This window comes from Nipponia nippon, unplaced genomic scaffold, assembly GCF_047370975.1.
Source record: "Nipponia nippon isolate SJK-2023a ecotype South Korea unplaced genomic scaffold, ASM4737097v1 scaffold_18, whole genome shotgun sequence".
Taxonomy (NCBI): domain Eukaryota; kingdom Metazoa; phylum Chordata; class Aves; order Pelecaniformes; family Threskiornithidae; genus Nipponia; species Nipponia nippon.
In genome coordinates, this window is record NW_028262334.1 from 10,354,897 (window position 1) to 10,382,684 (window position 27,788).

At 46.7% G+C, this 27,788-nt stretch overlaps 1 protein-coding gene and 2 long non-coding RNA genes across 8 annotated transcripts; 1 reads left to right on the top strand and 2 right to left on the bottom strand.

Annotated features, from left to right (window-relative positions):
- The first annotated feature begins 17 nt into the window (after window positions 1-17).
- On the top strand, window positions 18-27,759 carry YDJC (YdjC chitooligosaccharide deacetylase homolog). 6 transcript variants are annotated; one of them, XM_087754269.1, is made up of 8 exons: window positions 18-417; window positions 3,464-3,685; window positions 6,618-9,722; window positions 10,854-11,026; window positions 19,701-19,860; window positions 20,612-20,711; window positions 21,561-21,738; window positions 23,869-27,759. In XM_087754269.1, the coding sequence occupies exons 4-8, from the start codon at window positions 10,869-10,871 to the stop codon at window positions 24,197-24,199; spliced, it is 927 nt and encodes a 308-aa protein (XP_087610395.1). In that variant the 5' UTR covers window positions 18-417; window positions 3,464-3,685; window positions 6,618-9,722; window positions 10,854-10,868; the 3' UTR covers window positions 24,200-27,759. The 6 variants fall into 6 exon arrangements, with proteins under 6 accessions (XP_087610395.1, XP_087610396.1, XP_087610397.1 ...); XM_087754270.1 differs by having other exon boundaries at window positions 7,239-9,722; XM_087754271.1 differs by lacking the exon at window positions 6,618-9,722.
- On the bottom strand, window positions 11,691-14,223 carry LOC148056099 (uncharacterized). The gene is made up of 4 exons (XR_015703990.1): window positions 14,152-14,223; window positions 13,228-13,524; window positions 12,969-13,088; window positions 11,691-11,884 (listed from the first exon to the last, which is right to left on the bottom strand). It is a non-coding gene; the product is annotated as an uncharacterized LOC148056099 (long non-coding RNA).
- LOC148056100 (uncharacterized) lies at window positions 20,668-21,918 on the bottom strand. Its single transcript, XR_015703991.1, has 3 exons — window positions 21,789-21,918; window positions 21,559-21,679; window positions 20,668-20,797 (listed from the first exon to the last, which is right to left on the bottom strand). It is a non-coding gene; the product is annotated as an uncharacterized LOC148056100 (long non-coding RNA).
- Window positions 27,760-27,788: the final 29 nt, after the last annotated feature.

The window sequence follows — 27,788 nt, forward strand, 5'->3', positions numbered from 1 at the left end:
CTCGCTTCCGCATTGGGCCACAGCTTAGTGACCTCACCGCCGGCAGCCCCCAGCAGGAGGAGCTCATTGGGCCAAGGGAAAAAGGTGACCAATCAGGGCAAGCGGCGTGGCACCTCCCAGGGAAGGACGCGGAGGAGGACGACGCGGCGGTTTTACCTCAGCGGCGCCTCAGGCGGATCCGCGGTCCGGGTCGGGCCTGCGGCCCCCGGGACAGGCTGCGTCGGTCGGGCGAGCGCCCGGCGGGGCCCGCAGTGCCTTTCCCCCGAGCCCGGAGCATTTTCGCCCCCGGCTGCCGGGCGCTCCAGCAGGCGGTAGCCCTGAGCGCCCCCGGGCAGCGTTGACAGGAATCCTCGTGCTTCTCTCACTGGGAGTTTGCTCCTGCTGAGATTTGGTTTATGTCGGAGGAGAGCAGGCCAGGTTTGTTGCAGCAGTCCTCTCACCTAAACTGTAGTCTGGGTGGTAAGAAAAATACTGGCCGGATCAATCTGACTGACCGTTAAGGGCCTTGGGAGAAAACATGCTGTGAGACTGGTAAATCAGTTATCATCAGAGCCTGGGATGAACAAATGCCTTCGCAGTGAGAGCCCTGTCAGACATAAAACAGCTGTAAGGTTACTAGCCCAGGTACGGGTAATGGTCTAGGTACAGCCTCAGGGAGCCGGAATGGGCACAAATAGGTCAATCAGCCCGTGCTGTTGCGTTCAGGCTGCTTCTAGCTCAGAGCTGGCAGGTGGCACATTCAGGTTTGCTCCTCCCTACAGTTCTGGCTCTTACAGTTGTGGTAAGTGTGTCCCCATTTGGGGGATTTACAGACAACTGTAACATAATGTTGAAAACCAAAGGAAGTTCATGGTAGTGAACTGTCTTGCATGAAAATATATCACTGGTCCTGTAATTTCTGGATTATATTAGAGCTTCTGATGATAGGGCATACATAATATATGAAGAAAAACTAACAATGGTTGCTGTATCATTAAGCTGTAGTGATCGCATCTTTGCTTTTGGATCTGGAAGTTTACCTTCTGTGATTCGCTCTCTTTCGTGAAATTCTAACAAAAAGAGATTATTAAGCTCTGTTCTGTATAAAAAAAACCCCAAACAAACAGCAGCATAAATTAACGTACATGCTGTCCTTTGTTACATAGTTTTGCAGACTGAAGAAATCCCCCCCCTCCCCCCAAAGTCTCCGTTATCAATAGGAAGCAACCAAGGACAATGGACACAGGAACTCCTACGTGGTCCCCTAGCTTTTGCCTCTGAAACTGCTCATTGGATTGACCCATGTATCACATCACAGACAGTCTGGTCTGAGTCTCATGTAACACTCCCAGGAATACAAAGTCATTTAACAGAGCAAAAGCTTTTGACCTTAGCAGCAAGGAAACAGGTAGAAGGGCACCTGCCTTGGGACGTAAGTCTTTGTAACAATGGTATTCTGCATGTGCAACAGCAAAGAACTGCAACGCTGCACTTTCTCTTATAGGATGATTTAGAAAGCACATTAGTGTTGCTGGCTAGCGGAAACATCGTAAGATGCTCAGCTGACTCTCTAGCTCTTCCACCAGTCCTGGATCTGTCAGGCTTTTTCCTACCCATGTGATACCGCTCAATTGAATGGTTAGTTTTCTTTATGCTGGCTTTGCCCCATTTTATATAGCTAAGAAAAATCTGAGTTAAACGTCAGGCCTGCATTAAAACAAGCCCAAGTCCTAAACTCAGTTATGTATGTGCACGCGTACACACACACAGACTCTCTGTGTTTTTCTGAGGACTAAAAACTCATTTCCTAGTGCCGGAAGTATAAACGTTTGCTCACAGAAAAGCAAAAGCTCACCCATTGATAGTCGAATGCCATACTTCTATGTCATTCTAAGAAGCCTTGCTGTTCTAACTAAGACAACGGCTCACATTTGCTGCTGTTGTTATAAATGGGGAAAAACCAGATGTCTGTGGTTGCCATTTTAGCCGTGGAAAATCAATCATATGGGGCTTTAGCTGGCACCTGTCTGTCTTTCTGGGAGGTCGTGCAGTCTCAGTGCATTTAGTGCTATTTACATCGTGATCCCTACAATGCTTTTCAGTCCTACTTTAGAAACATAATTGGGTTAGAACGGTTGCCAACAAAGAACCCCATCAATGCCAAACACCCATGGCAATTAACAGCCACCTCATTGCTACAGGGCCCGCTATTGTTTCTAGTAGACTGCTGTAAGCTACAGGTAAACTTGCCTCAGAAATTATGTGACGGTGCACATTGGTAATGGAAACATCAGCTTTTTTGATAGGAATCTCATTATAGTTCCTGTTTATGCACACAAACAAAATAATTCAACAGCGCTGTAAGAGGGGAGAATGTAAACTGTAACTAGAATGCCTTCTGCCTTCAATCACTTAACCCTGCAGTCCTTGTGCACACTTGATTTTCAAGGATTTTGAAACTGCCTACCAGTTCCACTCAGGTGCACCTGTAGGTATAACCTGGCCCTCCCTGAAATACAGGTTTTAGTGGATTCTGCAGTGGCAAATGCTTTCAGCATACAGGGATCTGTGGCACAAAAAAATTTCTGAGGGCATATGCTGGCCCAAAGCAACATATTATAGAAAAGGTTTTTCCTGCTTTTTATAGTGGCCTTTGTTAAACATGCTTTAAGCTTTCTGTTTGCTTTGCATGACAAAAGCAGTGACTGACAACGAAGGTAGCATAGCAGGCAACTCAGAGGCTTGATCTACACCCAAAAAAGCACCAGTGCATCTTTGGGTATAGACAGCCCTTGATTTATATGGAGAACACTGCAGTAACATCGCCTGGATTCTTTCTCAGATTGTCACAACCTTAGGCAAAATATATAGGGCACAGTTCTGAAGATATTAGTACCTGGTACAAAAGTAAGTCCACATGAGCTCTTCCAGTGACTTTTCTCTGCATCTGGTCCTTTCTCTGATATCAATAAGGATGAACTGTACTGAAATCAAGGGAGTAACAGCAGAGAATCAGGCCTGTAAACATTCTGTGGTTCTTTCTGTCTTCTTTCATCTCTCACTGATGAATTGATGGTTGTAAACTTCAGATCAAATATTTTTATCCATTGCCATGCCTTACAACAAAGCGCTTCTAACTGTGACCCCTAAGCATAACACAAATAGCAAACAGTAGTAATAACAATAGAAAGCTGTCATCCAGGGAGAAACAGAAATTACAAAAAATATGGCTTGCCGATAATTTATAGAATTACACAGTTTCTTATCACTCAGCCCATGTTGTTTAAGGACTAGATACCCAAAATCAGCTATTCAGATTTTTGTATCAGTAGATAAAAACATAATGTAAGAATAAGCAGAGTAAGTAAATAAGCAGAAGACATTTGACAAAAAAGTATCAACATATCCATATTTAAATTGAAGATTTTTTTTCATCTGGCAGAGAAGAGTTGATGATTTTTTTATTGCTGTCTTCTGTTTCTAGTCTTTGAGGAAGGGAAGACTTCCTTGAAAGTTCTGCAGAGTCCTAGCGATCTGTGTCTGGTAACATTGTCAGCATCTCTCAACTCCTCTTCTGACTGATGCTAGTCCTTCAAGAAGATGGGATCTCCCCTCAGAGCTCCAAAAGAATTATCATCCATTTCCATTCGATCAGCTGAGATTTTCCAGGTGCTTTCAGTGATGCTGGGAGACAACAACAATCACTGTAAGTGATCTGCCAGATTAACTTACATGTGTAGTAATGTTATTGAGGAGTTCCTGGTGTTCTCATTGGTAACACTAGCTCCTTTGTAGAAGGAACTCTTCTGAGACGACAAGTAATACTTATGGTTCTACAGCAGTCTCTTCTTCCATGTCCGATAAAATAGGTAGTTCTCCCTGGCTATCATTTGTACTACTAGATTTTTTAGAGGTTGTTGTTTCTCTTAAAAAGTTCAGCAGTAGCCTGCTTTACAGAGTCTTCTACCTCCCGTGGTAGACTTTCAGCGAATTTTGGAGGCAGTAGTTTTGTCGTCTCTGGCAGAGGAGTGAAATTTTGGCTAATGGGTTTCTTGGTTAATTCTACTTTGCTGATACTCATTTTTTGTTTAGGCAAAATCTTTTTGTCCCCCTCTTCTGATGTAAGCTTTTGAGATTTCTAATAACTCTTCAGATTTCCTTGCTTCAGCCCTATTAATTTGTGCTGATAGCCTTATGCCATTGCCCTTCAGTTTTTTGAAGCCAAACATCATCTCAGGCTGTACCTTTGTAACAGGAACAAACATAAATCCAAGCTACTCTGAAAGTATTTTTTCACAGTTAGATAAAAGTGTGTCTGACTGCATTTTCAACAGGAGACTCAACAATCTCCTCGTGACTTCTGAAAAACCTGTATCCTCCCAACTTTACTTTTTTTGCTTCCCCACTCCACGCCTTTAGGAAGCAGAGTGCTTAGAAGTAGAGGAAATGCAAACTATTTCCAGCTGTCAAAAAAAAAAATATCAAAGGCAATGTTTAAAAATTTTATGCATGAATACTTTATATGTAAAATATAGTTGTGTTGTTTTTTTTTCTTTTTCTAACGTGAGGACCTGCCCCTGGTATCTTTAATTTATATTAATGGCTCCTGATCAACATTTGTCAAAATCAGAGTCAGGCTTAACTCTGCTCTTGCTTAGATAGTGTAAACTGAAACTGAGGAAGTTATTTTGAATTTCTGGACACAGATTGGAATTGTAGTTCTGATGACTAACTGCATTTCAGTATAAGAAGGTAAAAATACAATGTATGTTACATCATTTCAGGAAGCTTTTAAAATAATTTTGTGCTTAATGGGATTTGAAAAACTTCTAGATATCTATCTGTTTCAATGGTAGGTAAATACTCAAGTAATTCTTAAAATTCCACTGAACATCTATGCAACTTTTATAAAATCTTCCCCTTTCTGACCTCAGTAAATGTGTTATTCCGCCTAGAGATCATTTCCTCTAGGTACCTTTATCATAAATACCAAGAAATGAGCTCCAGATAGTTTAATAACTTCCAGAGAGGGCAAACTGAACTCCTGAGTTTTGATGCAATCAAACAGTTAATGGAATCAGATAGTCTAGGTTAAGCTATTAATCCCCACAGTTAAACAGTACCTATTTTGGACCCATCATTTAATTGTCTAGTAGAAGGATTCCCTGCCCCAACTCTTTTTTGACCAGGCATCTTTTTATATTTAATAGACCTCAACATCAGGCAGAGAGGCATCTAGAGTAGGAATGGGCGTGCTTTACATCATCTCAAACCCAGTCAGAAATCACACATGCTGTAGCTTAGCTCACATTCAGATTTAATTTTTACTCTACATTAGACACTCTGAAGGAAATGCAGCAGAGAGAAGATAACCCTCTGAAAAATGAGAAGGTGGATTAAAATTCACTATCAATGAGCAAAACATAGTCTCACTGAAGACCAGAGGCCTGCTATCTGCATCAGGGAGGATTTGAGTTTGGTACTCTAACAGTACGCCGTAATTTAATGCAAGTGTCAAGTTAATAATAAGGTCATAATGGCAAATTTTGCCTTTGACTTTCTGCTGCCTTGTTAACACCATGCACCTTGTCAGGTGTGGACCTTATTTTGTACTGGTGTAAGTTCAGATGATTTCAGAAAAGGGAGGGGAAGGTGACAGGTACACCGCCCAGCCGGTCTTACGTGGTGTGCAGGGAAGCCTTTGCACTCTTAGCAGACGTACCCTAGAATTTGGGGATTTCAACCCTTTTTGATGCAAGATGGAGGAAGCTGTTATATGGAGCAGATTGCAACTCCGAAGTAAGGGGACTACCCACAGGATTTTGGTGTCTCTATCCAACATTATATGATTAACTTTGAATCAATTTGGAGCAATGCTCCCTGCTGCTTTCACCTCAGGTACGGTGCATGGGTTCAGAAGAGCGACTCGGGAATACGCTGCTCGTCTCCGGGCTTCTTTTCCCCGCTGCCGCCAGCTGCGCTGGAAGCGAACCCCCCCGGCCCCAAAATGGCGCCCCCGTGCCCGGCGGCCTCCTCCCCAGGCCGCCCCGCGCCCGCTGCCGGGGCGGGAGCCGGCGCTGCGCAAGGCAAGGGCCGCCCCCGCCGCGGCACGCCGGGAGTTGTAGTGCGGGCACCCACCGGCGGGGGCACCGGCACCCACCGGCGGGCGATGCCTCGGCGGGCCCCGCGCCCTGCCCCGGGCCCGGTGCCCTCAGCGCGCTGGCCCACCCCCTCACGCCTGCCCGGGCCCCACGCAGCACGGGCTTCCCGAGAGACCCAGGACAGCCGCTGTTCTGTCTCACCCAAGGCTGGTCACGTCTGTGAATCCTAGGAAATCCGGGCCCCTGCAGTCCAGCTCTCCTCGCAGTTACATTTCTTCACTTCTATTCAGGTTCACTCAGCTCAGATGCTGAAAATTACAGCTAATGAACACATGCTCCTACAGCACTCTTGCATGTCGCCTACCTCAACCTCTGCAAAAGCCCGCTCATTTTCTTTTCCTTTCTGCGCTACGCCTCACCTCAGTGCCCTCCTTCATCTCCTGGCCTGGCCGACTGACCAGGCAGTTTGGTACCTGGGCTATAGATCATTCTGGGGACGGCAGCCTCAGAGCTGCATGCTGCATTGGCTCGTTGCAGGACCTCCATCTCTGCTGCAAAGGAGGCTGGAATTGGCCAAGGCATCCCACTGCTACTAAGAGGAGACTGAGATGGGCGCTGACAGCATGAACACAGATGTCTTGTTTCCTCTGAAAACCGGCCTTGGTAGAGCGATTAAAAGGCTTTAATTTAAGCATTTCTACAGAAGCCACTGAACTTCCAAGATTTTGTAAATCTTTGAGGCTGAGGAAGACAAGAAACTGTTAACATCCTTTCATTTAAAAAATTGATTTTACTTTGTCTCATTCAAATGTCTTTTACAATTCACATTTTCAACAAAATTTCATGCAAGGAAAAGACAAACCAACTCCTACTGTGCTACCATTGTAATCCCAAATGAACTAACTCACTGCAGCCAAGGGAACAAGAAAAAGAAAATACATTTTTTATGTCAACATGTCAACAGATGTCTTGTTGGAAGCATTAATTGTTAGGAAATGCTTTTGTGAAATACAGGAAACCTCTAAATCTGCTACTGAATAACTCAAAGTTCAGGGAAAGAAATTCAAGCTCAAAACCAGCAAAGCACTTGAGGGTGGAGAGAAGCTGGCTGGCTTCTGCAACTAAGATAACGTAGGGCTGTGTTTTGTTTCATTTAAGCTGGAAGATGCACCCTGTGCTTAGTACATGTCCTGGCTTACGCAGCTGAACCAGAAATGCTGGCCAATATTCTCATTCATGTCTTCATTGAAGGGGAGAGACTAGCCAGAGGAAGCCTGCCTTGCCTTTCAGCTCCAGGTTGAATTTGTAAGTGTCTTTCCTCCAGACTGGGGGGGGCCTGGCTGCAAGGGCTATTTTGGCAGCCAGCTGGGGTACGCAGGCTGCAGAGGAAACATTGTGCTGGGATCCCAGGGGGATGTGGCATGGTGGCGAGATTTGCTTGCTGGGGAGTGTTTGCTTCCAGTCATGGGAAGGAGAGCTGGATAAACAGGAATGAAATTGGAAAAGAAAAGCCTCCAGGAACTGCATGCGGTATTTAAGAAGGATGTTACTGTTAATAGCATTAAACACATACTAAGGTTAAGAAGGCTGAGAAGCCAAGCTTTGTCTAAGATTCTTATGTAGTGCCTCTCACCTGTAGAGAGGCAAGCAGCATTGACAGTGCTAGAAAGAGGCAAAAAAAAACCCCCCAGTTTGCCCTGGCAAAAGCAGAAGGTACTTGGTTTTTATTCACGACATTACTTCAGAGTTGTGCTGGTTTCATCTGTTACAGTAATAGCCCTCATCAGTAAGCGAAGCCTTGGGGGAATGTGGGCAGGCTGTGAGGTTCTTCTCCCACAAGGGGAAGGAAGTAGTGGTTGCACAAATACCCACTCCAAAATGCAGAGGGCACTGGAAACCCTTACAGACCATCAAAACCTTTTCTGTAACAGAGCCATATGACTACTAATGACAAATGCTCACAGGAATGGCTAGAATGAAGACTTAGAAAGTTCTCTACAGTATTTTAGCATGATTTGTTTGGAATTGCATTCCATACAATTTTTCAATGAGAGGAGTCACTAAGGGGCCAAAGGCTGACTCCAGCTCTCACCGTGGTTTCCTGTAGTCAGTGTTCATTTACAGGCCAGGGAAGAGTAACCTCTACAAAGTGACAGGCAGCTGATGTCCACTCTAGATCCAGCACAAGTCTCCATGCTGCCCATTTCGGGGCCTATAGGGAGAGCACAGCCTAGGAACCAAATTCTTCCATGAATAACATTGCTACCACCCGTTCTACTTTTATTTTCCTCCTTCAAAGTATCAAAATACTCTTACAAACAATTGTCCAAATCTGAGCTGCCCCTGCAAAGTGCTCTCAGGCTAATGGAAACACTTTTACTGCTGCAGAGCAGTCTGAGGTGGGAGGCAGAGGCATTCCCCTTCCAAAGTTTTGTAGCAGTTTGCTATGTGGACTGGAATTGATGAGAGCCTAAAGATCAACAGGGCTGGAACCTACCTCGATTCACTGACTCCAAAGTCCTTGTGGGGAAACGGACACGGAGAGCCACTGGCTACACAGGTGTTCATGCCCCCACATACAGACGTTTCATACCTCGGCTCCGGGTGTGAGAGAAGGGGAATTCCCTCCAGTGAGCTGTGCTCCTTTGTCTCCACAAACTGATGGTTTTTCCTTTGCTGAGAAGGACGGTCAGTCTCTGGTTGTGCCTGCACGTCATTGCCTTGACTTTGGGGCTTGGGTACACTGGCTGTCTCTTAGGAATTTAATTCTGCAGAAAGAGGGAAGACCTGGAGGCTTTGATTTCTTCATGCAAGGAGTGCCCAGAACTGAGAGCAGGATTGTGGTTGCAATGAGAGAGTGCTAAGTTAGCCCAAATGGCTTTGCCTTAGCTATGAACGAAGCAGCAGGATGGTCAGTCTACTCCCATAGAAGCAGCCCTTGAAGCCTTTTCCAACCTGTTCCACCCCAGCTGCTCTTCCAAGAAGACCATGCTTGGCCTGACAGCTGTTTCTTCTCTTCCCCAGCCCTCTTACCTCCGTGTTGGCACAGGTTCAGACATGGAAATCGCCATCATCCATGCAAGGGTCCCAGTGTGATCCCTGCTTCCTAGGGCAGGTTAACAGCAACCACCAAGACAGCTACCCTGAATCCATGGAGATGTTACCCCAGCGCTTTCTGAACTCTCACTCTCGCCCTGCCCCAAACATCCTCCTGCAATAGGAGGAGTGGGTGAATATTTTGGAATAACATTACACCGAGAAGGGACGTGTTCTACTCTCATAGAACTTCATCTTCTCCTTCCACAGGTGAAAAATGCAGGCTGATAATATCTCCCATTCACCATGTCTAAGCTACTCAGTGCTTTCACTTTCATTCTGGTAGGTCAAGAATAGCTTTTCTGCAGTAAGAAAAAGCAGCAGTTCAATGCCAGGACAAACAGGATTTTACATGCGGCCCGACGGAGAACTGGCTTACATCCAGCACTGAACGACAGCACGTTAGAAGTTGCCCTTCCTGGAGCTCTCCTCTGTTGCCCCCGCCCGTGCCCAGCCCCGCATTAAGGGCTACGGGGACTCCCTGAGCAGGGAGTACCGAGCTGCAGCTCCGAACTCACACCGAATTCACGCCGCCAGCAAACCAAGGTGGGGAAAAACAAGCAAGTGGCTACTATGGAGGTCACGGATTGAGGGATTGTCTATTCGTGGCATCGTCGGGATGATTAATTTTGCACGGAAGGAACCGAAGAGCACGAACTGAGCTGCTTATCCCCCCTGCAGCTACAGGCGCGAGCCTCGCCTCGGGGGTCCGGAGCAGAAGAGCCCCATCCTTGCGCTGCTCAGCGCAGCGAACGCCGAGAGCCGGCGGCACGGCAAAGCGCCTGCCCCCGCGGCAGCGCCACGGAGGCGGCCCCCGAGGCCCTTCCCCGGCGCCAGAGCCCCCCCGGCCGCGAGCAGCGCCGCCGCCGCCCGGGACCTGCAGGCAGCCCGGCTACCGCCGGGCCGGGCCGCGGCCGCCAGGGGCCGCCCCGCTGCTCGCGGCGCTGCGGCGGCGCCGGGGCCGCCGCTGGCCGCGGGTGAGCTCCCGGCTGGGGCCGCTCGGCAGCACCGGGAGGGGGGATGCGCGGCGGGGCGGCGCGGGCGGAGCTCCGCCGCCGGGGCCGGCAGCCCCCCCGCCGCGGCGGCGGCCGGGACCGTGCGCGAGCAGCCGCCCACACCCGGCGGCGGCCCCGGGCACGGCAGCGGGCAGGAGCGGAGGTACGCACCGCCCCGGGGCGGGGGGGGGGCTGCGGGGCCGCCCCCGCCGCAGCGGGAGGGCAGGGCCCGGCCGCGCCGCCGGAGGCCGCGGCTCCCCGGGGACACGGGTCCGCCGCGCCACGGCCCGCGCCTCCCCCCGGCCGCGGATCGTTGGCGGCGGGGCTGCCTCAGGTGCTTCGCACCGGTGCCATTTCACCGGGCACCGCCGGCGAGGGTGTGCAGCGGGGAAAGGAACGTGAACCGCGGCCGCACCCTCAGGCGATTAAATCAGCCCCCCAAGCCCCTGACCTTTTGCACCCTCCTCATCTGCAGCAGCGCCGGAGCCTGCGCTCCCGCAGGGAACGGCAGGGCTGCGGCGGCCGCCGCGGGGCAAGCGGCGGGCCGAGGTGGAGCAGGAGGAGTTAAGGCAGGGGCTGAGTCACGACTGGGTTCGCCCCCGTTGAGCCGGTCTTTTCCTGTTTGCCTCTGCTCCGCAGACTGCTGATCGTTCCGATTTTCCCTCCTTCACTTTTTTGCTAGGGATGACCTCTAAGGATGCTTCAGGTGAAGCTAATAGTAACTGGAGATGACTTTGGCTATTGTCCTCGGAGAAACCAAGGCATCGTGGACTGCTTCCTGGCTGGTGCGGTATCTAACGTGTCCCTTCTAGTCAACGGAAGTGCTGCAGCAGATGCAGCCAAGCTGGCAAGGAGGTAAGCTACTTTCTTTAGCTCCTTTGTGGACAGCCTCCACAGGTCATCCACGGAAAGCCAAGCCTGTAAAATTTAGTATTTTGTAGCCCCCGTATAAACACTGTATCATAGCCCAGGGCAGTATAAGAAAACTGGATTCCAGGCATATTTAGTAAGACTCTTCATAGTAAAACCAGTGACCTGCCAACCATACCCATAATGGCTCTTTCTCTGGTATTAGCCACTGCACTGCACTGTTTTTTCCTCGGGATAGAAAGGCACTTACACAATTTGACTAATAGAGTTTGGGTTTGTTGGACTTTCTTTTTTCACACTTCTAAGAGATGCACCATCAGAATAAAAGTCGACACTATGTACCCAGGCCAAGCTGCTAACCCTAAAACTATTAGAGCATAAAAGCACAAATCTTTATACCTCATTTAATTTGATGTATTTCAGCCAGGCTGAACACAGGGTCAGCCAGATTCGTTGCAGAATCAGGGAAAGGTGTGATTCTGCAAGGGCTGTTATAAGTCTGGGCAGTGGAAAACTTGATTTTTTCCACCCCTGAAACCTTTTAAAAAAGCACCTTAATATTTCTATTAATTCTAGGCTTGATAAATCCATTTGTAAAAACTGCATACATAAAGAGAGGGACGATACCTTTTACCTGTCTTGTACCTACCACCTTTGCTCCTTCACAAACTTTTCAGAGGTTGCTGGCACGGTTGGCTCTGTGGCAAATCAAATGCTATGTGTCATTCTCATGGACTAGCCCGGCAAATCCTTTAAGAGGAAGTATTACTTGTCTTTAGAAGGTAAAACCCAGGTAATGTTTCAGCTCCAGCGTGGGCAGGCACTTGCAAGCAGGAGTATGTCCTGAAAGAGAGAGCAGCAGGTCTGAGAAACAATTTAGGAAAGCAGAAAAGGAGCGGAGCTGTACTGGTACTAGAAGAACTGAGACCTTATACTTCAAATACAGCTGCTGCAGGAGACAGTTTCATGAGAGTCATGCTGTCCCCGTTCTCCTTGAGCACCTCCTCATTTTGGCCATGACTATGGGGGTACTTGGAAATTGTTTGCAGCCTGTAGCTTCTTTGGTGTTGGGTGGTACAGGAAAGCCAGGGTGTGGTGTTAGTGGCAAACTGGTCTTCTGTTAAAAAGGTTAGAGATCACACACAAACACTGGGAGAGGAACTGCCTCTGGGATAATAAGGGGAGAGGCAGAAGGACACAACACTGTTGAGATGCCTAAAATCCTGTTAGTAAACAAAACTAATGAAATGAGAAACAAGGAGATAAAAGCCAGCACTTCTCTCTGACATGGAGGCACTGTGAAACCCTTTAAGCCCCAATACTCTGGTAGCGTTGTCAGCTATTTTAGCCATGGTCTTTAGCAGGCTTTTAAATATAGAATCCACCTGGCCTCATTTCCATAGCCAGAAAGTAGGCCGTGTAATCAGAGGTTTAAAAAGCATCTTTGAATCCAGGTCATGACACTTGTGCTGACAGCTGATACGGGTGTGAAAAGCCAGGCTGGAGGGCAGGTGACAGCAGAAGCTGCAACCTGCTGCTACAATTTCATTCTTTTGGGGGGTAGTTTTGAATTGTAAATGTGAATGAAATGGATTTAAATCTATTTCTGAGAATATAAGCAGGGTGACTTTGGGAACATCTGTCAGCACTGAAGATCAGCAGCCCAGGTTCTGCAGTTCATTTGTGTCACTCTCTGCAGCTGTATTCAGCCCTACCCATGCACGGGGGAAGCATTTGCAAATTTGGGGAAAAGCGTTCCTCATCTTCTAATGCAAGCCCCACTTCAGGTGCTGCTAGTACACGTGCACTGAATTGGCATCTGTGCATGTAAACAAACTCTTGTGTCACCCCCAAGATATTTGTTCCTCTACTGCAAAGGTTCACGCAAACTCTTTTTAAACACAGATGTCTAATAGGGCAGACTTACTAGAAATGTCATTGAATCCTCCTCATCTTGTGGTGCGAAAATGGGAAAGTATCACTGTTGCTTGACTGCCGTGCCACTGTTACTCCTTCTTGCTCTTGCTTGGTGTTGTCTCCCATCCCACTGTGAATATTGAGGCTTTGCAATATTTTGTGTTTTATGGGATGACAGTGTGCCCTGTTTTTTCTCCCCATGTTTGTCTTCCCCCACAGACACCCAACTAAGTGAGTACTATATATATACAATATATATATATACTCACATGCATATATGCCTAGCTCCACAGCAGACATTTCAGCCTTGAGCAGTGGGAGTAAGCAGGGAGACTGGATCTATCACCAGCTGAGAGAAGAGGCTTGAAGCAAGTAGCTTGGTCTTTCCTGTGGTGCATTCCAGTGTTGTGGGATTTGGTCTTTTGCACACATGGTGCCAGGATTGTCCTCTGACAAAACAGTGCTGGGCTGTTTCTATGGCTTGTGGAGATTATCTGGGTGCTTCTTGATTAACTGTCTATGACATGGTTGCTCGTCACTGCAGGTCTTGAGCTCTATCTCCTCACCTGGTTTTCAGTCAATTGGACATAGGCAAAGCTAATTAGTAACAAGAAAACTTTTCTTGCAGGCTAGTCCTTCTTAAGCATCTCAATGCTGCCCTGCAATGTTAGGACTTGGCATCCTTCAGAAAGGAACACAGTTCCTCTGGAATTTCATTCTTCCCTTCATTTTCACAATAATTCTCTAGGCTTCTGGGTATACCATCTGTTGCCCCGTGTTTTAATTAGAAGCCCTGGCAGAAATGTGATGGTAGTCAGCAGATCTTTGTACCACCTCTAGCACAAACTAATTGTAAAACAGCAGAAGCAAGCAGTAAATAATACACCTTCCCTAACATCTAGGTTCTGGATCTTGGGCTTTTCTCATTCACTGTCACAACTGGGCTAAAAGGGACCCACTCACTTCAGGCAAAAGAGAGGTTTCAGCAGAGGCCTGATTCATCACCAAATGACAAACCTATTGATAGCAACTGCTAGAGCAGTACATAACCAGAACAGCAGGCGGGAGAAAAGACTTCCATCACAGGGTTTTTTTTCAGTAACTCAAAACTTCTCTTTATGGGACACAGGCTGACTGCGACTTCCTGGTTATCCATGTAATATAATCTCAATTTTCTACTTATCAAGACCCACCTTGAAGTCAGCCAGTCTTCCTGGTGCTTATTCCAGAGCCTTTCCCAGAGATTGGAAGGGTTATTTTGTTACCTGAAATGAACAGGTTCCTTCATTTTTCCTTAGAAATACGGAAATAGCAGAAACGGAGAGACCTAAGATTGTTTCCTGCCGTATTTTCCCTCCCTTTTATCAACTAGCTCAGTTGTGACTGAGTATTAGGACCATCTTCCAGATTATTATATCCAAATACTTGATGAAGAGTGACGTATTTTAGAACACAACCTCAGTCTTCCTGCTTTTTTTGCAGTTTAAATGCTGAACATCAGCTACACAAAAGCTGAAGCCCCCACAACATCTGGGTACATTTAACAGAAGAGTCTAACAAAACCACATTTAATTGCTGTCTATGTTTTCACTTCCTTTCCCATCAACACTAATTGCAAAATGTGTGTGTAAATTGTGACTTAATTCTGACCCTCCCCATCAACATCTGACTAATCTAGAAGTCTCTCATGCTTTCTCATCACCCTTTTATCTGACTGTTAATCACAAGGCAGACAGTTCCACTGCTGAACTGTGTTTGGATTAGAGGTGGGGCCCAATCTGAGGCCTTAAACTAGAATCCGAGATCATATTAATTTTACTGGCAGCAGCACTTTTTGCTGATGTAAGGTCACGGACACAGGCGCTTCAGTTGATACAAAGGTGTAATTAAAAAGAAAGTCACGTCCCTAAGCTATGTAACAGTACCAGTTCTTAACACTGCAGAGGCTTTGCAGTGTTTTGTCCAGCAGGAATAAGTTCTTAGCAGTAATGGAGTAAGAGAAGATGCTATTTGATGACCGACAGTTAGATCTTACAGTTTGCTGAAGGGTGAAAGGGGGGGGGGGGAAGTATGAAAATGCCAACATGGAGAAACTAAGAGGTGCACTTTTTCGCACAAAGCACAGCCTTGCTTTGTCTGGCTTCAGACACTTGGATGTTTACTGAAGCAGGATGTGTAGATACAGATATTTACATGAGGCTCTTAATTGCGTCACACTTGGGCTGAAACCCCATGAACCAGTGATTTCCCAGATAAGAATACAAACAGGATGCTGAAGGTGGGATCTGTTTACCCATCAAGGAAAAGGGCAAGTGCCATGCTTATGCCAGAGCATGCAGCCTTCAGCAAGACAATTGGGACTGGGCTTGGGGAATCACCTAATTCCCACAGCCACTGCAACTGCTCCCAGGAACGCAGGGACTGCACAGAGTCCATGCCGTGGCCAAGCAGGACCTGGGGCACTGTTATTTATCCACAAAGCTCAGAAATGTGCAAAGCTGGTGCGCACTTTAAAGAGTGACTCAGTACAGTAACACTCTCCAGGGACCCTTTACTGCTAAGGATATGAACGAACAGGGATTGCAATGGCACAAAAGCCCACTGCCTCAGCAGAGACATTTGTTCAGAGCGCTGGTGTGGCAAAACAAGCAACTACGTGAAAAGGAAGCAGTTTAGCTGATTGTATTTCCTCTCTCTATTTGATAACTGGGCTGGGCTTGTTGGCTCAGAAATCTTTCCAGACTGAATTCCTTGTTGCTCCTTGTAGCATTTGTTGTAAGGGTATCTCCTTTTTTTCCCCCCCCCCCCCCCCCCCCCCGCAGATGGTGAGCAGAGAACCACAGAGCCAGGCTGGCTTTAACAGCCAACTTTCTCTGAGTGGAAGTAGCACTAATGGACTGACCGTAGTGGCTACAGAAGCTACTGGCTTGAACCTCTTCTCAACAAGCTTACAGACAGCCCAGTCTAACACTCCTTATGCTACAGGAGCACACACTTCTAGACACTGTCCTTTGGCTTTATCAGGAGTGAACTGAACCCTTGTGCTAAATCCTGCTTCACATCTGTGCATTCTCCAGAGCAGTGGGACAGACTTGCAAACACCTAGACATGGGCCTCTCCAAACAGATTGTAGAAGGGTCATTGCTGCTTAAAACAACCACCAAAATGAGTTTACAGACACCAAGCAGTTTCCTCAGCATCATTCTGTTTTGGCAATGGTAGCTGTTACTGCAGTGCTTTTATTGCAGAAACTACACTGTTGCTTGAAGCTCAATGCCAATCCTTTTATTCTGAATCTTGGGTGGAACAATTAGCAGTTAGACTTGACTGGCAATGACCAGCAGGGCTTACCCGGCCCCATCTATAAAAGACGTAGGCAGAGGAGTGGTTATGTGGCCAAACCCACAACAGCTGAGCTCTGTTCCCAGTGTGGCATCACATGCTATATAAGCTGCTTGAGCTGCTGGTCTCTGCTTCAGTATTTCAGCCAATAAAATAGCAGATACTTCACAGTCTTTGAAAAGATGTGGGCAACTATAAAGTATGTTTGTGTAGCAGAAACAATCATCTGCCCTCTGAAAAAAGGGCCATTCCAGGATATTCCCATAACTTGACTTTTCTCCCTGCCTTTTTTACAATACAGCATGCCTTGGCATTGCTCTTTGCTTGGAGAGGCTACATTTCAGTGGTGAGAGGCACTCAGGAGCAGGAATTAGTCCAGTGTGTGTAGCCGTCAGTGGGAAAAAAGCCTGTTGGTTCAGTCTTAAAGCCCAAGCCTCTGGTCAGGACAGAGCATGATTGGAGTCCTGTCTCCCAAGGTACAGCCCAGCTAATTACTATAATGCTTTAAGTTTTGCTCATGTTTTCATCTCATTGCGCTTAGGACTTCAGATACTCATGCAGTGTCAGCACTGTTAGGAATGAACACTGGGCAGCAGGACATTTGGTGCTGAATAGGAACGTCACCTGGCTCATTGTATCCAGAGGGAACACACGTATTTAGGTACAGGCAAATGCTAGCCAGCAGCAGAACCCTGCTGTACCTGCTGCGTTGTCCTCCTTCCCATATCCTTACAGCTTTCCCAGCATGCCTGCTTCTGTGCATCTCCCACAGGTGAATATTTCTGTACAAGTTTCTCACATGCTTTGTTTTGAGTTTTGGTTTCAGTCCCTGTATCCCAGAGCCGTTAAACTCTAGCAGCTCCTCTTTAGATGCCTCAGCGTGGTTAGTCTGTCAAACCAGCCAGGACTAACTCTAAGAGAAAACTATTAAGATATTCATCTGGTGCTGGCCAGAGCTCTGAAACATGCTCTAATGTTACAGTCGGAGTCTCCCCTTACAGCAAGAACAAGGCCAGCTCTCTCTGCACTTCCACATTCTGCACATTCTCAGCTCTGGGGCTGGTTTCAGCTCAGGCGGAGGAGTAGCTCTAATGTTACGCAGTGCAGTGCTTGGCTCCTTGGTGTCCCACACCTGTCAGAGGGGCTTGCCTTTTCCTGGAAGCAGCTTCCCTCGCAGCATTTGAGGCATTGCACAATTGGAGGTAGTTCATTCGATGCTCCTGGGAGACAACGCTGAGAGGCTCAGCTGTTCATTTCTTGCCCTCCCACAACACATGAGAAGGAGAGTGCTCAACAAAAAGTCTTCCATCTGCTGATTCATGGTAACACATGAATCCTTTTTCTTGCAGACAGCAGTGGCTGTGGTACAAATAATGCTATCAGCTGATGCAGTCAGAGCTTCCCAGAGACATGATAAAGAACCTGGGGTGGACTTCTAAAAAAAAAAACCAAAACAGAACCACAGGCTCCCCCTCTGCCTTTGGGCTCGTGCAGGGTACACAGCAGATCGCGGGATGGAGGGGAGGCCCTCCTGCCACAGCACCCCTTCTGCCCTGTAGCTGCCTCCTGCCCTGCCATCAGCTGCCTGACAGCATCTTCCAGTTCTTGTATTAGCACGGAGTTAGTGTGCACAGGTGATGTGCTTGGGCCCCATGTATGAAAACCAGATGAACATTTATCATCAATTATACAATCAGGCCCTGCTGCAGAGAATCAGAAAAGCCAGAGAGGACCTTTTTTCCCACAAGCTGTTTTGCTCCATTAAGCAAACATTCAAGCTCCCTAATCACACAGTGGACTGGAAAGACATGGACTCATTTTGTTTCACAGAGCTGTCCATACAACTTGACTCATAACATTTATGTCTTTGAGAAGGAGCAGTATCTAGCAACAGACTACACCATCCACCTGGAGCACAAGACATGGAGGAGCCAGGAAAAAAGACTTTAAGTTCTGCAAGGGCCAAAGCCTTAGGACCTGAAGGAGCTAAATGATACTGACTTGGTCCAATCCATCCACAATCCTTCTGTCTCCAGCGGTGCTTCACTAGTCAGCTTCCAGGCAGCAGACAGAAGGGGAACATCTGTTTTTTGCATACTTTGCCTAAGTGGAGATTGCTTTTGTTTTCCTCCTTGTGGTACGAGGGCTGTAACAGGGACAGACCATGCCCAGTTTCAGCAGCTCCGTGCAGAAGTTCCAGGAAGGATTTAAAGCATCACAGACTTGTTGCCTTGAAATTAACTCTGCACCATGACTCAGACTGGGCAGCACAGAAGGAACATTGCAGTTCTGTCATTTACTTACTGGGTCAGCCAGAGGCCAGGGGTTGTCTTGGAAGAAGTTTCAAAGCATCATTTTGGCCGCTGATTCTGAGGATTTCCAGAAATGCTAATGAAACTCGGCACAAATCTGAGCACTCGCAGGTCCTGTTTTTATTGTAGGGGAATCCATAGCACAGACCATGCAAAGCCCTGTGGCTGAGAGGAGCTCTGCAGATACACTAGCTCCATAGTTTGTTTCTTTTCTTTTTCTTTTTTTTTTTTTTTTAATGTTGTGGAGTGCAACTAGTTAATAAATTGTACCCTTGTGATTCCTTAGCAAGGCTCTACACTTACACTGCTGACCTCCCTGCAGTAATCCTTCATCTGTGCCAGAGATGCTACTTGTTACAGCTTAGCCTTGTCACTCCGTGAGTGATCACCTGCAGCACTAGACAGAAACCTGGCCACTGCAGGCAATTTCAGCTGCAGCCTCTTGGACCAGGAAACCCTTAAACTCGGACAGTATTTACACTTGTAGCTTATGCTGTTGCCATAACAGCTGCCTTGGGCACTGTTTATACACGACTGGATTCTACTAGGGCAGCTTTAGAAGTTGTCAAGTAAAACTCAAATGTCTCACAAATGTAGCATCTCTAACAGGGTAAATAACTCAAGGGAGTACCTAGCAAGGGCTAATGAAGTGCTTTAGAAAAGGGTTGCAAGGTCCAGATTTCTCTGTTAGTCACTAGTGACTGCAGGGCAGTTACTAGTAGCATGCAGTTATAGCACGTAGTGCAGTTGGAGCGTTTTAATGCAGTTACAGCATTTAGCCTGAGATACCTCATGGCTGCTCTCTCCGTAGGAGTCAGGGTGAGAACAGAGTTGGAGTCTCACAGGCTGGCCCTTGGCAGACTGCACAGGATTTCTACCTGGAGATATTCTGCTCTGATTAGTGTTGTTCTGCTTTACTTTCTACAAGAGCAGAGATACAAAGACGCACTCCAGTGAGTACACCACCACTCTTAGATCAGTCTAGATCTTTCACTGAAATCTCCCCCTTTGGCCACCGTAAGGGAGGTGGAAGGGCAAAGCTTAACAGATATTTCATTCCTATTACAGATATTTCATTCCTATTACAGATACAACATCCCAATAGGCCTGCATGCCAACCTCTCCGAGGGCTCTCCTGTATGTGAGGTGCTCAAGACAAACTCTTCTCTGCTCAACCAAGACGGATTCTTCCATGGGAAAATGGGATTCAGAACAGCTCTATCAAAAGGTCTCCTGAATATGTCAGAGGTAGGAAAAGGCCATATACAACCAAGCAACTTGCTTTCCTGATACAGATCAGCCTGCACTTACCCCAGCACATAACAGCTGAAGATCTTTCCCAGGTCCCAGTTGTAAGTAAGCTTAGAGATGAATCTTAACTGTGTTGCCCAGGCAGCTGGAGCTGGCTTTCTGTGTCCTGGGCCTAATTCTGCCAAGGGCTCTGCAGCCTTTGAGAACTCATTCCTCCCTGCTTCAGTACCTGTGTACACTAATGTCCTGCTAAGTATTTATCTGAGGGGGCAGAAGAGGCATTGGAACAGATACTTACAAAGAACCTAGAGATCGGTAAAGGGAAAATGCCAGAGAAGTGCTAAGTAGGCAGTAGGCTTTTCATCACCTTGTGAGAGGCTTTTGTTCTCTAGGGAGATGGCTGGTTTTGCCCCATGAGCAAGGATGAATGTGTTCAGGTGATTAAAACTGCCTATGGGATATGAGCACACATTTCCCCATTCATTTTAAAGGGAAACGGGTATTCAAATATCCTATGTATTTTAGAAAATCCCAGTATCGGCACCATCCACATAACCAGTACCATAAAGAGACCCACACCTAGGGGAGGTTCTGGGCAACCCAGCAGCATTGATTATACATCACAGCACCTTGTGCCTTCGAGGGGCAGGTCCCGAGTCCTGGCCAGCAAGGTCTCCAGCAGCCCCCTTCTGCTCTCCTGATCTCAGCCTGCTGACAGGTCTTGCTCTCACCCTTCTCTGCTGCGCAGGTGAAGCAGGAGCTAAAGGCCCAGGTGGAGCTGTTCCATGAGCTGACAGGTCACCTACCTCCTCACATGGATGGGCACCAGCACGTCCACGTCCTCCCAGGTAAGAAGGGAGTCCTCTTCTTCCCAGCGCCGAGCAGGTGAGAGTTGGAGAGTCAGCTCAGAGGGGACCCCCCTTGCCACGGCTCCCTGTTTGGGCGGTAAACCTCACTGTAAGATACTTGCTCTACAGTTGCAGTTTGAATGTTCCCACCTGGGCCCAAATTGGCTGGTTGGTGACCTGGGTCTTCCCATAGCAGCACAAGGAGGTTAATGGCACAAATGGCCCAGGTTACACCTTTTCCTCCAAGGACTGATAATTCACCTCAGCATCCTAATTCCATGCTCCTGCCCACACTGAAGGAGGCAGGCCAGGGCCAGCAGCAGACTGGCCAGTTTAAACTGGAATGCTTGAGTCTGGGAAAGCTGGTAGCTCTTTCAGGTGCTAAAACTCCATCCTGTCAGTTGCGTTTCCACACCAATCTCTGTCTGCAGGTCTCTATGCTGACAGATTTCCCCACTCCAGCACTGAGCTGCCATATCACTCTTGGCAATTTACCCTCACAACAAATCTGGCTGTGCAGGGACTTGAAGAAGAACTTGTTCCTGACAGTGCAGTCACCTCTGGTGCACTCTAGGACCAGAGTCACTAACTTAGAAGGGGTTGCTGGACTAAATGCTCAGCACTGAAGGGGAGACAAGGCACCTATAGCAGATGTGAGGGAGTATTGTTTCCAGTATAGAAGGGGACTCCTGTCCAGATGAAGAAACCATTTCAGCAGAAGAGAAGCCAAATGGGATTACATTTTCTTAAACATGGAAAGAAAAGACATCTCTGTCCTAACAGCTTTCAGGGGACATGATGAGCTGGTTAGCTAATTCCTGACTAAAGTGTCCCTGTTTTTACTTACAGAGGTCAGGCACGTGTTTGCAGAGGTGCTAGAGGAATATGGGATTAGGTACACACGTGTCCCAATAGAGCCAGGCCTTCATCAGTGCGACTGGATTCCACCATCCCTAATGGACTTTTATCTGGGAGTAGAAGAAGATTCTTTTAACACAGTGGATGTGTTTACAAGGCATGGAATAAGGTAAGACAGGCATTACTCATCCTTTTTGTAACAGAGCTTTAAGATCTTACCAGTTCCTGATAGTATCTTTTCAGAATGGAACACCACCTTTCTCTTTCTACTTCAGGGCTTATAAGAAGGTTCAGCAGGAGTAGAAAAGTGCTGGTAAGCACATTTGTTTGAACAGAGATGACTCACTTCCCACCTGAAAGGGATTGTTCTTTTCAGGGTATGTTTCTCAGCCTTTCTAAGTGAAGCAGCATTAGCCTGGCATCTGTAGGCTGAAGTGCTGCATCAACACTGGAATTTTAAAAGTAAGATTGAGGGAAAGTTTTCAGGAAATAACTTTTCATCTCCCTAGAGTAGTGGAGAAAGGGTTTTAAGTAGCAGGAAAGAGACTAATTAGAAACAAGTGTTTGTTGTTAAGGGGAGGCAAGAAGCTCAGCTTGCAGGCCACAGCAGGTGATCCCTGCTCTAAGCAAAGTCTTGTCAGTGTCCTGCATCTCAGGGGCCAAACCCAAAAAGCTGAACCCTTCCCCCAATAACATACTTTTCTAAAAAGCTTAAATCAGATAGTGTTTTATGTGTTAAAGACATTTCATTTGAGACCGTTGCAGTCACCTGTCCTTTGGGGCAGATTTCGTTACTTTCTCAGTCGACTGAAGAAATTCTTTTCTTGGAATTTTTTATGAATTGTTCTGCACACTAGCAGCAGGCTGGCATTTCACTGTGCTCTTTCCAGCCAGAGCACACAGACAGTACTCGAACAGCCCGTTTCTGAGGGAGAGAAGGGCACAGCAACTCACAGAGCAGTTCATCAGGAGTAAGCCTCCTTTCAGGGCCGGTTCACAACAGGGACAAACAGCGGAAACCCGCACGCTGCAGGGCTCCCCGCGCTACCGAAGGGGCAGGGGGGTGCTGATCTGCCTCTGAGAGCCGCTGCTGCGGTGATCCACCTCTCCAGGGGAGCAGGGGGGAACTGGCAGGGCTGCCCCCACCTGCCCATTTATACCGTGCGGCACCGCGCCGCTCCGCCTTGGCTCCTGGCGTCGGGGCAGGCGAGGAGGGCCAGGCTCTTACAGGAGAAACGCAATGCAGGGAAACCCAGGAAAATGAGAAGAGCGTGGTCATCTGAAGTCACAGGGAACCCAGCTCTGCAACTCATTTTCAGCATCTGTGCAAACAGGTACCGCACCGAGCCCCCGGAGTTCAGTTTATGGCACTGGAGAGCGCGAGACTGCTTACTGCATAGCAACGAGGCATTAGCAAGTTTAGTCAGTTTACAGTTTAAAAAAGTTAAACTTTTTTTTCCTAAGTCCTGCAAATTCTCAGAGCTGAGTGTTCAGCTGGGCTCTTCCTTGATTAAGCAGGTAAAGGCCCCAGCCTTGGTTTCTTCCAAAACCTGTCTCATTCTGCCCTCGCACAGACTTGCACAGCCCTCCTGGGCTTGTACGCACCATGCTACAAGAACTGAGGTTTGTAGCCAGACTAGAACAACGAATTGTGTTGAAGCTACACAAAAACCAGCCTCCAGCTGGTGTCCTCTTATCTGTATGGTCTTTAGCAGTAACGATGTTTTGTCCAGTGTTGTTTTTATGATGGGTCTTTGATACATTCTAGCAGAATGGTTTGTTAGCAGGGTGGCTTCCATTTGTATTTCAGTCATTTTTTGTTTCCACTTAGCTGAGGGTTATTATCAAGAGATGGTGGTTATTCAGGTTTTAATTGGCCTAGCAATAGTAAGTTATCTTGATAGCGTGGTATTTCTCAGTTTAGCTCTGCTCTTCCCTTTTGCGCCAACAAAATGCACCTGTAAGCTCACAGATGCCAAGCAACGCTTGCGCTGTGACGCAGTACACATAAATACAGTAATAATAGCAGTACCGGTACTGGGGCTTTGCTGGGACTTTCTGTCAGACTGAAGAACTGCTGCTTTAAATAGCATCCTGGTTTCAATAAGGAAAGAAAAAGCATTACTGGCTTGTTCTGGTTTTACTTTTGTTTATAGTTAAAAGTTTTAACACCCACCTTCCCCCTCCCTTTCTATCTTAAGTTTTAGGTACATTTTGATTCATAATCCACTGGATGTAACAGACTCTTTTCTAGCTACCTCGTTAGCATTCATATGAGTGTTCCCTCCTCTGGCTACAGGTGGCCAGACATATACATAGGTTTGAGTACCATGGGCAAGAACATGTCTGTCAGTAACATCTGGAGCGCCATCGACACTGCCATCGTGGAGTTCACGTCCAAGGCGCCCTCGCCCGCACACCCGACGCCACAGAGCGGGACGGTAACGATTGAACTGATGGTCCATCCAGGGTACCCGAGTGTCCCGCCCGTCGGCGGCTGTGGGGAAGGACCAGATGATTTCTCACAGTCCTGGGAGCGCCTCCATGAACTCCAGACGTTAATTAAGCCAGAGCTGCAGAGCCATTACAAAACCAGGAACATTCAGCTTTGTTCATTCAAAGATCTTTAAACAAGCACACATACATACATACATTTATTCATACTCTGAAGATAGGCAGTTGTAATGTGCCGAGAAGCCAGACCACTGTTACCGGTGTAATACCTGCTGGTACAGCTGACAGGAGCTGGGAACAGCATTAGGATGTTCATGGAAGAGCAACACCCTGTGAGCAGCTACAGGCAGTACCCCAGAGCCCTGACTGGCAGTTTTTAGGCCACAGCATCTGCTTTGAGTGTGACAAACCTGTTCTGCATCACCCACTCGCACACCATTCCAGCGCAGCGTGGCAGCCGAGGTCCAGCCCTCCTCCCAGGGCTCAGGTCCTGCCAACGCGATGGCGAGCAGCACAAAGACAGGCTTTGCTGCGAGACCAAGCAGCACACCAGCACCCCGAGCATTCTGATCATTTCTCTTTTTGGACTTAACTGCAAAAAAAAGAAAGATACTGGGGAGCAAGTGCTGCTGCTGAGCAACCACTGGGTGTACGTTGCTCACGGGAGGCCTGGAAACCTTCAGCGTTTGGTTTTCTTAAAGCACCCGGTCATGGTCCCTTCCCCTCCACTCATGCCTGCCTGCCGATGGCGAGGGAGGGGCACGTTACTTCAGAGGATTTCTCTGGTCAGAGAAGTCAGGTCACGGGTTTAGCGTGGCAGCATCTGCAGCCATATTCCACGTACAGCCTCAGCCAGCAGTAATTACAGCGCTTCCTATTTATGTTGCCTCTTGGCACTACGCCACCATAGGAAAGTAACATCACCCACAGCCCTTTCAGAGAGGCTTTTCTTTCTTTTTTTTTTTTTTTTTTTGGATGACTTTGGAAGAACAGCAACTGTTGACCCATCTGCTATTTCAGTAACTGCTGCATAGGAGAGCTCACCAGCAACTGTTCCTGCGCTGCCCACTGCCTCTCATGAAAAACGCGTGGACGGCTGTGTACCAACTACGAGCAAGTTTTCAAGTGGAGAAGGTCCTTGCGTTTGTCCATTTTTATTCCTGTCATCAAAGCACTCAAACTTCAACAAGCCCTAGTAATACTGATACATTTAACTGCGTTCGTAGCTGTACCCTGTCAACTCACATATAACTTTCACACGGGAAAAAATATTTTAGATTGTTTATGCTCATTTTCTGCGCAAAAGTGATCTATTTAATGTAATCATTTTTGGCTAACTTTTTTTTAATATTAAAAATTTCAATATGGTCATTCTTTTAGTGAAAAATAAACTCAGGCCTTTTTCTATTGCAATGTTTCAGGAGGCTGTTGGTTTTAGTTATAGCAGGAGAGCAAACTAAACCCACTCACACCTATCTGCTCTTACTGTGACTGCCTGCGGAGTGCTGAAAGGACGTTTTTCTATCATTAATAGGAACCACTTGCCCTTCCCTATGGGAAGGGCATCTGAGGAAGCTTTTGTTCTGTACAAATATGAAGAACAACATCAAGGATGCCTTAGAATATATTCTTCCAGGTTCTTTCCTAAATTATTGTCACAGAATTAATTTGATATATGACAAGTTTGTTTTTAAAAAAAACCCATCTACTGTACTGTGCAAGCGCTACACCAAACAGCCGAGTCAGAGGAGAGTAGTTACCTTTTGGAATGACGCGATTTCTGAAGCTGGTCCCATCGGTGTTTGACGGCAGAGTTCCTGCTGCGTGATAACGGAGAGTCAGAAAACCCAAGAGCGAGCAGACCTGCAGGAAGCAGCTGAGGTTCCGGAGCGCAGTTAGACCTGTCAGTGCCACCTAGTGACTGCTGATACTTCATTCACATGCAGGGGTAAGCCCGACAGCAACGCTGGTTATTTAATACCAGATCTCACCTTTTTATGTAATGTGCTTGTATTTTGACGGATATTTCTTAACCTCATTTTTAACATCTAAATTGCTCCATATTCTAACCGATGAATTTGCTCTGATCACAATCCGCAGGATGTTACACGCCTGTTGACTGTCGTATGCGTTTTCTGCTAGCTGAACGCTGCAAACACATTGGCACTCTTACCCGAGTTAGTTCTGTATTGCAAACAAACAAACAAACATTTTGCAAATTCCATATTTTTAAACGAACAGCATTAAACCCCGAATTCTCTTTTAAATTCAAGGGAGTTTTAGATGGAGAAATAAAGAACGAACTACTGAAAGACTTCTAAATAAGGAGCCTTTCAATTGCGTAAAATGTACAGCAATAAGGAAGGAAGTTTCTCAGTGGTTCTATGAAAGCTTTAAAGACAACACTGAGTTCAAATTAAAAACACATTCAGACCACTACCTACGAATGTCGTTGTCCCAGCGTACTTAAAAAAAAAGAAGTCTAAACCCCAAATCTCTCTGAAAATAAAACCATGCCACAAAGCCTTTGAGAGCAATTTTTATTAGGGTAGCAGAATGGAATTGCAGAAAGCCTATACCAGTACTGCTGGGTGTAGTTTTACCAGTACATTGTTTTTATTTTGGATATTAAACTGCACGTTTAGAATTCAGCATGGCTTAGGGAACCAGAGAGAACAACAGCTTGATTTCCTGAGTTAACATAGGACTTCGTACTTTGATTTTTTTTCTCTCCTCAGACTTCAACCGTACAGCGCAGTATTTGATCTCTGTCTCTTTTCAGAGGGCTGCCTACAAACAAAAGCCATCACTTAGGTTACACATCTCATAGTTTAGAAATTGCGCTATGAAGAACACACAAAGAGAACTGGTAGCAATATCTGTCTTCTATGTGGCCTTTACAGATGAAATCGGAATAGCTGGTATAGCGCTGCCGTAGGCCTGTATGAATCGACTGGAGTTCCTTCGGTTACAGAGCCCTTCCAGTTCCCTTGCCATGGCATCCCAGTCACACCGATTCACATAAATGCAGTCTTTGACCTGAGAGGCTTACAACCAGAAAGTATACTATTTAGTAGTAACGAGGGCAGCAAACTAGTGCTACAGTTTTGTTTTAAATAAAAAGAAAATTTAGGGAACGGCAAGTTTCTAGGCCAACAGACATGATCGAAAGGTACAGTGACTCATGTGATGTGGAAGTTATACACACTTCAGTTTGACAGATAATTTGGCATTATTTTATTATGAATCCGAGTGAGCGTGAATGAAACAAAATCAGTACCAACTTTCTGCAAATGAAGACACAAAGATGTGAAAATTTGGTAACAGACAGTGCTCTCACAAGCCTGAAAACACTTAGGAAATGCGAGTTTCTGTAAATAAGGTGAATGTGGTTTAACTTTATTTACCTGCCAAAGAATCTGTCTAAGAACACTTAAACATAACGTTTCTTAGCTCCCTAACTTATAAAAAAAATTACTGTCAACAGAGGTGAGGTACTGGGCTGTCATTGTTTACACTAAATCAGAAATGAAAGCTGGATGAGAGGGATGAAGAAATAGCAAATATACAAGACATTAAAACCAAGAGACCTACCGCTTGACACACTAGTTCTGAAAGGCTGCAAAGGCTGTATTAAAACTGGACTTCGGAGTACAGACAACCATCTGGGCGTGAAGGATTTTCTAATTCAACTTCCTGCACATCAAAATGGTACGTACTCCCAGATCTCTAAGAATTTCTGGAGATAAATCTGTTTGCTCAATA

Bases quoted from the DNA above. Each gene is read 5' to 3' on its own strand.
- YDJC (XM_087754269.1), top strand. From the start codon at position 10,869: ATGCTTCAGGTGAAGCTAATAGTAACTGGAGATGACTTTGGCTATTGT. The intron at 11,027-19,700 runs GTAAGCTACTTT...TTCCTATTACAG, and splicing joins GCAGCCAAGCTGGCAAGGAG to ATACAACATCCCAATAGGCC. The intron at 19,861-20,611 runs GTAGGAAAAGGC...TCTGCTGCGCAG, and splicing joins GTCTCCTGAATATGTCAGAG to GTGAAGCAGGAGCTAAAGGC.